At 43.6% G+C, this 12,220-nt stretch overlaps 1 protein-coding gene across 6 annotated transcripts in view; it reads right to left on the bottom strand.

Annotated features, from left to right (window-relative positions):
- LOC306998027 (corticotropin-releasing factor receptor 2) overlaps positions 1-12,220 on the bottom strand; it is a 151,852-nt gene that overhangs the window by 7,777 nt on the left and 131,855 nt on the right. For 5 of the 6 annotated variants that reach the window (XR_013797494.1, XM_079611753.1, XM_079611754.1 and 2 more), the window contains one exon: positions 3,177-3,218. The exons of the other annotated variant lie outside the window; for it this stretch is intronic. Coding sequence is in view for 4 of the 5 variants with exons in the window: in XM_079611753.1 (XP_079467879.1) it covers positions 3,177-3,218 (42 nt within the window). In the remaining variant the exon portion in view is untranslated. The remainder of the gene's footprint in view (positions 1-3,176; positions 3,219-12,220) is intronic. 6 annotated transcript variants of the gene reach the window in all.

Here is a 12,220-nt window from a genome sequence, read left to right as displayed (position 1 = left end):
TCCGTTTGCGTGTAAACGAGGGGCACAACCGGATGGAAATGTCTCCGTTTTTCAAAATAACCATGTACGTGTAAACGGGGCCTCAGGCGGCTGTTACCGCCTTGCATAGGTCTAGGTGTTTGCTTGATTTTGACTGACCATGGCCTTCCTTTCTGTATGCAACCTCTGAGATAACCGAGACCATCTTAAATTCTAGGGCTCCGTCTAAAAGGTGCCTTTATGCCTTAAATTGGGGCTACCTTTTGCATTGTGGTACAGAGTTTGAGCATTGGAAACCAGTTCACCTCCCTGGTGGATCAGTGCTGGATTTCTTCAAGAGCGTTTCTCTTTGGGTTCAGCTCCAGCGACATTTGAGATATATGGGACTACAGTTGCTGCTGAGAATGTGCTTTCGGTGGCGTTTCTGTGAGGAAGTGCTCGGTTTCCTGCTTCATGCTTGGGTTGAGACAGCTAAGGTCTTTCTGCTCTTGTCGTGTCATTTCAGGGTCTTTATCTCTGTTTGTGGAATGTTTAACAGATTCTCAGGTTTATGGGCTGCTAAACCAGCATTAACCTCATAGTATGCCGTTTTGGTATACTGTTTGCAGAACCGGGGATTAGGGCACAAGAGAAAGACAGACAAGGTAAGAAAAGGAGATGTAAGGATGAGGAGGGACAGAGGCAAGAGATGGGAGAGAGAAAAAAGGGGAAAAAATTATTGGTCGGGTTCCACAAACACACTTTCGCTTGGTCTTCAACCAACTGAGAAGCCCTCACTTGTATGGTACTAGATGCCTCTTGGTGGATGGCCTCCGACTCCTCCGACCCCTGGTGGACGGCGACGGCTCCTCGGGCGCCCGGCAGCAAGTCCCCCATTCCCTCATTCAGCCTACTTCTCCCCATTATAGCGGACAGCTGCAGGCCCTCCATCTAACGGTGGCAACTCCTCCATCCACCGCCCCTTCAGTAGTCAGGCAAACCAGCGCACCATCGTCCGCACTGCACGACCTCCTCAGCACCACGATCCCCCTCGGCAGCGAGTCCCCCATTCCCTCATTCAGCCTACTTCTCCCCATTATAGCGGACAGCAGCAGGCCCTGCCCTGCATCTAACGGTGGCAACTCCTCCATCCACCGCCCCTCCAGGAGTCAGGCAAACCAGGCGCACCCTCCTTCCTCCCAGGTTTCGGTAACAATAGCCATATTTCCACTGTCGGGCCAAAAGCAAGCGTGCTAGTATGTGCCACGGGCGAGTCGCATTTCCACTGTCACTTCCCAGGCTTGATCGGGCCTCGTCGGGGCTTCATCAGGGCCAATGGCCAGGGTTTTTTCGAAAACCTTGGTCCAAAGCAGGCCAACAGGGGTTTGAGGAGTGGTTACGAACAGAGGCGGAGTTTGAGAGTGGACACTTGCCATATCAGGCTAACAGCTAACCTCAACATTAAAGACAATTCTCAGCTCAAAGTATGAAGCAAAAATATATTTATATGCAATGCTAAATGCTAACCATAGTCATTATATTTAAATACTCATATGATTGTCGAAAATACCTGAGACTAGAATTTAGGATTACAATTGTATATTTGTTTTGTTTCATGTTCCATCCGTCTGTTCCCTGTGCTTTTGTTGCTTCTGCATCCGCGTATGTCATAAATGACATGTTCTCCAGTTAACTCATAAAACTCCCTCTGTGGCTCTGGCACAGTATAATGAGATGGAGAGATCGCTCAAACCTCTTCAGATGGCATAATATCATGGAAAATGTATATAAATGCTCAGTCTTTCTAAACAAATGTGATGTAAAATATGATATTGTAATAGTATTTCTTCTAAATTGATAGATTGATTCTTTTGTGCATTGCTGTGATCAAGCAGGCGAGATTTAATAAGTATGTGTGTTCTCTTTTTATGTGAAATAATTATACAGTTTGATTCATCATGTTTGATGTGCACTCCCGATCTAGTTCAGTCTGCTAGCTTCCCCGTGCTGGTGAAACGGCGAGGTTGTGTGATGTCGTTCTATGGAGGCGTGTTAAGGCCAGGTTTTAGGGAAGCACTGCAGTGCTACTGGCCCAACAGTGAAAACGCAACTTGAGCTCGGTGCTCGAGGCTACTGGCCCTGCTCGGCATGCTGTTAGCCCTGGCTCGCACTGGCCCCGCATGGCACGCTGTTAGCCCTGGTTCGCACTGGCCCTGCTCGGCATGCTGTTAGCCCTGGCTCGCACTGGCCCTGCTCGGCATGCTGTTAGCCCTGGCTCGCACTGGCCCCGCACGGCACGCTGTTAGCCCTGGTTCGCACTGGCCCTGCTCGGCATGCTGTTAGCCCTGGCTCGCACTGGCCCCGCACGGCACGCTGTTAGCCCTGGTTCGCACTGGCCCTGCTCGGCACGCTGTTAGCCCTGGTTCGCACTGGCCCCGCACGGCATGCTGTTAGCCCTGGCTCGCACTGGCCCGACAGTGGAAAAGCAGCTTTGTAGCAAAGTTCAAGTTCAGGGAATGCAGGAACCAGCAAATTACACCAATAAACAAAGAACAAAACGAAAGTAAGCAGCAGTCACCTCATGGCCGACTACCACACAAAAACCTAATAAAACCTCAACGTAAATGTCTCAGGCCTGGTCCTCTCTCCCCTTCACTGCCGTCGCTCCTTCTGTAGCTCCTCCATGGGACTCGAGACCGGTGTGCCGGGCAGGGGTCTCTCATTAGAGAGACATTGTTCTGGCTAATGTGATAATGCTATCAGCTACCAACAAGTGAAAAATTATAATGCATGTAGTCAAATATATTTAAACTCTACAGATTTTCTTCCACAATGCAGAAAAAAAAGTGCACACATTCTATGTGGGGCAACTTATATCTACACACACACAAATAATATTAGATATTCTGTTTGGACATAGAAGAGGGAAATAACTAGAGAAAAATGACAGATGTGTCAAGTGATACTGAAGAGGAATCCTGTAGGCAATAAACATGGCCCCATTAAATGAGAGCAGTTTGCAGGGTGCTGATAAATGGCTCTGTTTGTCTTGGTGTGTGTGTAAGCGAGTCAGGGTAAATAGCCTCCCACATAATAATAGACTTGGTGTCAGAGAACAGATAGGGTGACGGGGTGATATGGCTGTGGAAAGGGCCTATATATTTATAGTCATCTTTCATTTCTGTCCATCCATGAAATTACACTCATCATTGACTCACCTCCCCATTAAGAAAGCAGTAAAATACCGACACAAAGAATCCCTGTTAGAGAAAAACAAAACATAAACAACATCAGTTAAACTGTCACTTCAATTAACTTTGTTAAATGCAAACAATAAAATTAAAAATGCATTAAAAATGTGAAAACTAAAATGAAATATGCCACCGTGATGGACACAAGAAACACAAGTCTGTTACTCATCAAAATGTCATATTTTTGGCCTTGTTCAGTATGTAAAGTGGCAGATTATGGTGGTTTGACAGTGGTGTATAGTACCACAGGTTGTTCTCGCAGTAAAAAAAAGAAGAAAATTCCCAGGAACAAAGCTCCATCCAAAAATAATTGGCACATGTTGTTGCTCAGGTGTCAGCTCCACTTCTGAGGACTGACTGCATCAAAGGTTGCTGAGAAATAATGTTCCCAGGGGAAACAAAAGTATTTTTCACACTGAAGCACTAACAAGTTTCATGAGAGCAGAAGACTCCGGACCACTTCAAACAGAAAGACATCAGGAGATCCCACTTAAAAGGTGACATAAGACCAATAATGGTCCCCAACTCACTTACACAATATCTTTTCACAATATTGACATCTATACAGTTCTTTCAGGCGTACGTGACAGATACAAGAATAAATAGAAATTACAGTAAGAAGCACCACAGGGATATCATATTCAATGCACAAAAGCAATGGCCCATGAAGCATCCCATGCAAGACTCAAACCAGCAACTGTTTGACCAGTAAGCTTTCCCCAATGGACCAGACCTCCCACAAGTTTTGACCAATATGAGCAAGTATACATAAAACGTTTTAGAGATGGTGAGCACTGTACTTCAAACGTCGCAAGGAATCTACACTGAGAAGGAAGAGGAATTAAGGCTATATTATTCAAAAGTTCTTAAAGGATAATTCCGGTATTTAACACCTTGAGTCTATATTGTAGTTTGTTTTGGATGAACAAGAGTGGTGGACAACATTTTTTTGACAATGGTTCCTCTCTCGAGTTTTTGACTATAAAAGAATTGGCCATGGACCCATTTAACATTGGAGTCAATGGGCATGTCCGAAAATGTCATTAAAACAACCTTTAACATTAGTTTTCAAAACTGTGCAACTCACCGAGTGATTAGTGATGTTAGTTGATGTTCCAGAAACAAAAAGTGTTGCGAAATACAGTTTCTGTCGTGTTTTATTCGTCATTTTGTAAAATCCCATTGAATTCTGTTGAAGGACTGCGTGCTCGTGAATATAAATGTGCTACCGGAAACGGAAAGGGGGCTGTTTACATTTGGTCGATGTAGTCTTTTTGCTCGCTTCCGTTTCTCATAAGGCTAGCGAGCAGAGCAACTGTGCAGTTTTTGACCGCACAAATTCTAACCATATTGAAAGACGTGACCACTGACCAGTGCAATATGAAGTTGAACTCGACTGTGACCGTGAGTGTCCCGCGAGACATAAACATCGGTTATCGCCATCCAGTGGTCGGGAGTGTGCTAACGCTTCAGATTCAAATATTGAGCGGAAGTTACACGGTTGTGAAGTGTCTGAAAAAATATTTCCACTATAGCAAAATAAACGGATTGGAATCATATATTGCGACGATATATTATTTATAATCATCAACGAACACCACTAACCACTCGGTGAGTTTAACAGTTTTGTAAACGAAAATTATTGGCTGTTTTAATGACATTTTCGGACATGCCCATTGACTCCAATGTTAAATGGGTCCATGGCCAATTCTATTATAGTCAAAAACTCGAGAGAGGAACCATTGTTGTCCACCACTCTTGTGCATCCAAAACAAACTACAATATCTAGACTCAAGGTGTTAAATACCGGAATTATCCTTTAACATCATTTAAACTGACATTAAACATAACATAAAATTAACTGGAATTAAAACTGAACTGCAAAATGTGTAGTATCGATAGCGATTCCAAATTATTGTTTAAATAAGACAACACATTGCCAAGATACAGCCTAAAATGTTCTATTATTATTTTATTTCGTTTTTTCACCTCATGATATTTTGCTAATGACGTTTGATGTTGAAACGTTTTGATGGGTGCCATTGTCATTGTAGACATGTTGATTGATTACATTGAAAAGTTTTTTTTTATACATTATTTTCAGTTTGGTCTGTCTAGAGATCCTCTACTCTATTTTTTTATTTATTATAAAGTTACTAATACACTTATATTTCAATAAATGAAAAATCCTCTATATGTCCGGCCCTTGATTTTATTCACAACCCTCAGCATGACCATTACTGAGTTTGAATTTGACACCCCTGCTCTAGAGATAGCTTTGTTAAAACTCAAATGGTAAACAAATAATATAGCTAATTATGTATCATTGCACTTTGCATGACCAAATGGATATGTAGTGAACAGCTTATTTAGTTTTATTGTGGAGCCAGTCTCTGACTGCCACAGTGGAGAAAGATTTGCATCATTTCAATTCGGATCTTAGCGGATTAACACAAATAAATGGCCAGCGCCATCAGATAGGGCTGATACTGTAGGACTCCTCTTACAGGGCAAATGAGCCCAGCACCAGACCTGGAAAGGAGCTAACTATCCTTTACCCATCCTGACTTTCTCTTCAAGATTCAAGCCTGGCCTGCCATTAAATTCCTAAGGAAAAACTGTTGTATTACACATTTCAGCTATTTGTAATACAACAGTTTACACAAAATGTAGCTTATGCATTCATTTATGATAGTTCAGTATTCTTCCATGTATTCAGAACAATGCCAGAGGTGTTTTGAGAAGCGAGTAATGCACAGGTAAAACTTTAAAGTCACGGTTCTAACAGTGTGCTTTAGATTATGCTAAATGATTTCCACAGGGGAAAGAAGGGTGGGCCACGCTATGTGTGCCACGTCTGAGGCCAGCAGCCAATCACAGCACTGGAATGGAGAAACTACAAATTGCAATCTCCTCCTCATCGGAAAGGGATAAAAGTACCCTTTTAAAAGCCTTCCTGAGTCTCTGTCCAATGAGACACTATTATTGATCAACACTTGAATATGGGTCAGTTTCATTTAAAAAAGCAACATTTTAAAAAATTAAATATTTTTTGTCAAAAGCCCTATTCGGATAAGTAATTGTTTCTCATGGGGTCGTGAGGTATTTTCAACATTTACATGGGTAGTCTGTGATTTAATTGCTGCCTGAATCCACATCTCTGAGTTTACAAGAAGAGATAACTTCAAAATTCACTGGTTAAATCCTTTTTGATCACTGCCGAGCACCGAACCTACGATAACTGTTGCACTTCACTGTAATCTGCATGCATTTTGAAGATGTACACTTATATTATTGAAATGCTGGAAAGTGTTTATAAGAACAATATTTCATCACCGCTCATCTTCAATACTTCATTCAGCGAACAAAAAGGAGAAAGATTTTTTTTTTTTTGAACACAGTCAAGCCTTCCCTCGCATCCTCTGTCCACCTGTGGAGCCAGGTGAGTGTTGCACCGCACACCCAGACCCCACTACGAGCCACGCCAGAGCCTCTCGGGTCGGGTCCCTGTCCTCCACCTTGCTAACCCTTCGCGGGTACGTCTGTGGTTCCATTGGTCCCACTGGTATACTCCCCAGAACGTCACGCTGGTTTATTTGCACCCGACTATGTGATTCAGTTTGCCCGGCGCCCTCCCAAGTTCAGGGGCATCCGGTTCACCGCAGTGATGGCCACTGGTCCTCCTGTCTTACAGGCAGAGATCGAAGTCCTACTGGTGAAGGACGCGATCGAGCCGGCCCCTCCAGCCGATATGAAGTCAGGGTTCTACAGCCCCTACTTCTTTTTGAAATTAAAGGCGTGGGTTACGGCCAATCTTGGACCTGCGAGTTCTGACCCGGCACAAGCTCCCATTCAAAATGCGGCATGCAGCTTTGGGTCTGTGGGACAGGGCAAAGGCAGGGAGTATGAAGAGCAGGTCCTGTTAGTGGCCCCCTATTGGCCCAACCGGACCTGGTTCCCAGAACTAGAACTCCTCGCGACAGTCCCTCCCTGGCCCATTCCTCTGAGGAAGGACCTGCTTTCTAAGAGATGGGGCACCTTATGGAGGTTCTAGGTGACCTACCCCAGGCGGTGGTAGACACCATCACTTCCACTAGAGTCCCCTCTACGAGGCGCCTCTATGCATTGAAGTGGAACCTATTCGTTGAGTGGTGTTCTTCCCGCCGGGAAGACCCCCGATGATGCCCGATCACAGTTGTGATTTTCATTCTGCAAGATGGGTTGGAGGGAAGACTGTCTTCCTTCACCCTCAAAAAAAATGTATGTTTCCCCTATTGCCTCGCATCACAATGCAGTTGAAGGTAAGTCATTGGGAAAGCATGACCTGATCGTCAGGTTCCTGAGGGGGGCAAGGTGACTAAATCCGCCTCGTCCTGCCTCTATACCCTCTTGGGTCCTGTCTCTGGTGCTCAGCGCACTGCAGAGACTTCCCTTCGAACCGCAGCAGAGCTAAATATTCTGTCATTAAAGACAGTGCTCCTGCCGGCACTGGGTTCTATCAAGAGGGTAGGGGACCTGTAAGCATTTTCGGACGATGAATCGTGCCTAGAATTCGGACCAGCTGACTCTCACGTTGTCCTGAGACCCCGGCCCGGACATGGTTCCTACCACGCCCTTTAGAGACCAGGTAGTGAACATGCAAGCGCTGTCCTTCAGAAGAGGCAGACCCAGCCCTGGCTTTTCTCTGTCCCATCCACTCCTTGCTGTTATACGTGGACAGAACGCAAAGCTTTAGGACCTCAGACCAGCTCTTTGTCTGTTACGAAGGCCAGCAGAAGGGAAAGGCTCTCTCCAAGCAGAGGTTAGCCCACTGGATAGTGGATGCTATTGTCTTGGCGTATCGATCCCAATACGTGCCTTGCCCGTTCGGGTTGCAAAAACACTCAACTAGAAGTGTTGCTTCCTCCTGGGTGTTGGCTCAAGGCACCTCATTGACAGATATATGTAGAGCTGCGGGCTGGGTGACACCAAACACGTTCGCTAGATTCTATAGACTTCTTGTAGAGCCGGTATCCTGCCGTATACTCACCTCAATTGGCCAGTAGATCCTACTCAAGTGTTGGCTTGCTACGCCATTCTCGCCTGGTTGGCCAGATACGTGCATTTTGGCTCCAGTGTGTTCCCCGGAGACGGCTAACCCCGTGGAGTTCCTCCGTCACCCCTACGGCAATCAGACGTTGCGAAGCGTCTGACGCCAGGCCTAACACTCTTATGCATTGAGGAACCTGTGATAGGCTGGGTGTCCATATGTGGCGTTTGTGCCCCATTTGGTATTTTCCACGGTGCGGCTACCCTATCAGCTAGCCAGTGTCTTTCCCTTGGCAGAGCCTGCTCTGCCGTCTCTGCTGGTGTGCCTCCTAGGATTAGGCTAGAACCACCCCGTAGACTTCCATATGTTGTACTACCCTCCTTGGCTTGTCCATATGGAACTAAAAGGAACACGCCACTGTTTTTTTAAAATGGGGGTTATTCACCGTCTCCCCTACATTTAGATATTTTTGTCTTAGTCTGGCAGCGCCGCTGCTAGCTTAGCTTAGCATAATGAATGGAATCATTTGTTGCCGGATAGCATGTCGTTAGTAAAATTGATCCAAAACCCCCCCCAAAAAACGAATTACTTCTTGTGGCCTGCGTATTCACAACGAGTACAAATAGCAATGCAGATTAAGACTAGGCGATTACGTAGGCAAATATTGACTTGGGACTATATTGTGGTGAAGCACAGGCGAAGCACTGCTACTTGGGCGCATATCACGCAACACCTGAAATCCCCCATCTTCCATCAACATACCGGCGTGAGTATCTTCGCTTTTGGATTGTATTGAGTTACAGCTATAATAATAGTAATAATAGTAATAATAGTAATTTGCATTGGCTCGTTTAGTTTCTCTCTAAGTAGATTGTTCTCTCTGTGAAGATCCCATTCAAGTTGGATCCCTTCGACGAACGTCTCCGTTCCTTCTTTCAGGGAAAGTGGGTTACCATACGCAACAGAGACGTTCCGCCACCTACTGACACTTTCAGTTTCATTTTTAAAAGTATCATATTTCTATATTCAAAACGTTATTTTTTAAAACGTTGATCTCAACACTATTTATGCAGGTGCAATTGTACCAATTCAGATTCAGATGCAGAGCATTCTCACAAAACTTTGTTGTTAGTGATTTAATTTGAATGGTGACAGGTCTATATAGTGTCTTATTATTCCAATTGTATTGATTGATTAAATATAAGACACTTTTCAGGCAGTAAATATGGATCTTCCAGATGAATTTGAGGAGTGCTGGTCTTGTCTTGGTCTCAACACACTCTGGTCTTGGTCTAGGTTTTGGTGGTCTTATCCCACTTTGCATTATTTGTCTTTATTTGAACAACATGTATCTGTTAAAACAACAACAACAAGAAAAAAACACTTGTGATCGGTTTGTTGTGCAGCAACACGGGAGATTGAATTGCTTATTTTGGTGCACTTCCTCACAACCAGTGTTGTGTGACACTTTACATTTGATGTGATTTCATTTAAACAATTATCTTTTTCTCATGTTTGTTTTCAGTTACATATGTTAGGGTTTGGTATGTTGCATCTTATATTGTTTGAATATGAATGTTTACTCCATTATTTTATTGCCGTGTGGGTTTCCTGTTGTGTGTATGACACTGTGCACCATATATATTTGCCTCAACATGTGGACTGTCATATTTGTGTACATATTTCCTTCTTTAACTGTCTATTTTTAAATAAATAATGGAGACTTGCTGCATCATTTTACCACACAACAGTGCAGGAATTCAATAAATATGTACTAACAAGGGCCTGGACTCCCACATAGCCATTACTCCAGCGAGGGCCAGCTGATGTTGAGATGCTCGATGTGCCTACACTCTTCCTGCGTTTCAACTGCTGGATAATTCCCAGAGAGCAAACTCTCGCCCACTCTAACTGTTGACAGCAAACTGCAACATAGCCGAGAGTGCTCGCCACAATGACAAACATTACATAAATCTGTATGATATAATCAGCTTCAGAAATGTGGTTAATTAGTGACAGTTTGTAAATCGGTGCTTTATACAGAGCAGTTGCTGGCAGAATTAGGACTCTAATTGAAAGCTGCTTTGTGATCTTGTCCCAAAGTCAATGGGTTTTTGGTGAAATGTGTGACATAAATTACATTAGTAATAACCCCCTTTTTTAAAGCTTTTACTCATCTTGAAATAGGCGGGTGCTAACGATTGGCTAAACTGGATTACAGAGGCTGTCTGGGATATTAAACATCATCACACAAACTGGAAGATTCAGCTACAGTCACGAGTCCGCTTTCACAGCCTTGTTGTGTTTATTTCTGACTCAAACTGTCAGGTAACATGTCTTAATTTTAAACAAAGACTGAAAGAGTTGTTGAAGCTTATTGATGGAGACGTTTTAGTCACGTGACTCTGTTGTAGTTTGTGTATAGTCTACGTTTAGCTTTAGACTTCTGCCGATTGTATTTACGCTTCAAAATTCATAAGACGCGTGTCCATTTGTCAAGATTATCATGATGAACAAAACCTGGTTACGGATTTTTTCATTGGCTTTATAATTATTGAGGAAAATAAGCTCAATGACCAACAAAAGATTGTGATATTCATGCATATCACAAACTTTTGTTGGTCATGGAGCTTATTTTCTGCATTAATTCTAAAGCCAATGGAAACATCCTATTGGGTTTTTGTCGAGGGAACCAGTGTGATGCTAACTTATGGGTTGACCTAAAAAAAATATGTCACCCTTGCAGCCAATCCTGAAGTCTTATAGAGACACACTAATTTGCATAGAATTGGTCAATGGTGTTCTAGCTCATGGTATTCGGCAGGAATGCGACCCATATAATGGGGCAGGGAACACCAGTTCTTCAGCCAGCAATTCCCTTCACAAACGTTCAAATGAGGTTACATGTGTAACGCCATATAAATCACGTGACATTACTAGTGCAGAACACTACCACTGCTTGAAGAGGTAAGACAGTAAATGCTTAAAGTGGAAAGCATAAGTGGCACAGTGGCACAGCCAGTGCATGAAGAGTATGGAAATAAAATAATGCCAAATGTTTTTGAAATAAAAAAGCCTGTTGAATTGCACTTGAAAAAATATGCAATATGCATATTATATGCTATATATATATATATATATATATATATATATATATATATATATATATATATATATATATCAGGTTGATCCAAAATGAGCGGGCGCCTGCGGTTATCCGCGGTTACTCATCCAAAAATATTTTTAATGATATTCGGGTCGCGGTCGGTCGGGTCGTTTGAAATAAAGATGCCAATTAAACCTTTGTCATTTATATAGTACTAGACACAATTTTCTATGAAATAGATAGGCTTTATTGGCTGAATAACTGGCGCGAGGATGACGCACGAGCTCAGTCTGCAGAGATGAAAGTGGGAAATCCTTATTTACCTTTTGAATGTTGAGTGCGTTATTAACTTTTGAACAAGCTGACGCGGGACAAAATGCCCGATTTCCCAACGCGTTGAACTGAGCATTGCCATTGTGCCATTTTAATAGGCTACTTTTAAACGCATATAGCTCAGTAATGTCAGTTCCCTTTCGAGGGAACTCGCGATGCGTCGATGACGCTTTGGGAACGCTTGCGTGATTACGTCTGAGCACGTATGTCAACTAGTCCAATGGAAAGAATGAGCGTCACGGGCGGGTGACGTCATGACCAGGAAGAGATATAAGCACATCCGGTGCGTTACTCGCGTTAGCTTTTCGTGTCTCAGCAAAGCGCTCTATGTCAAAACTGTCTGTATTATTTACTGTTGTCTGTCACTTTATATATATATCATGGCGAAACAGCTATTCAAGTCTTGTGCTTCTCCCTGCCCTCGTTTTCTTACGGGTGGGGATACTCATGAGCTTTGTGTAGTTTGTTTGGGAGTGGAGCATGCTATGTCAGCCTTCGAGGGGGCTGACTGTTTGCATTGTGAGCGTCTCCCGCTCCGCATGC

Source organism: Phoxinus phoxinus (assembly GCF_949152265.1).
Source record: "Phoxinus phoxinus genome assembly, chromosome: 5".
In the NCBI taxonomy this organism is placed as follows: domain Eukaryota; kingdom Metazoa; phylum Chordata; class Actinopteri; order Cypriniformes; family Leuciscidae; genus Phoxinus; species Phoxinus phoxinus.
Note: the sequence above shows the minus strand (reverse complement) of the source record. Positions and strands in the feature narration are given on the sequence as shown.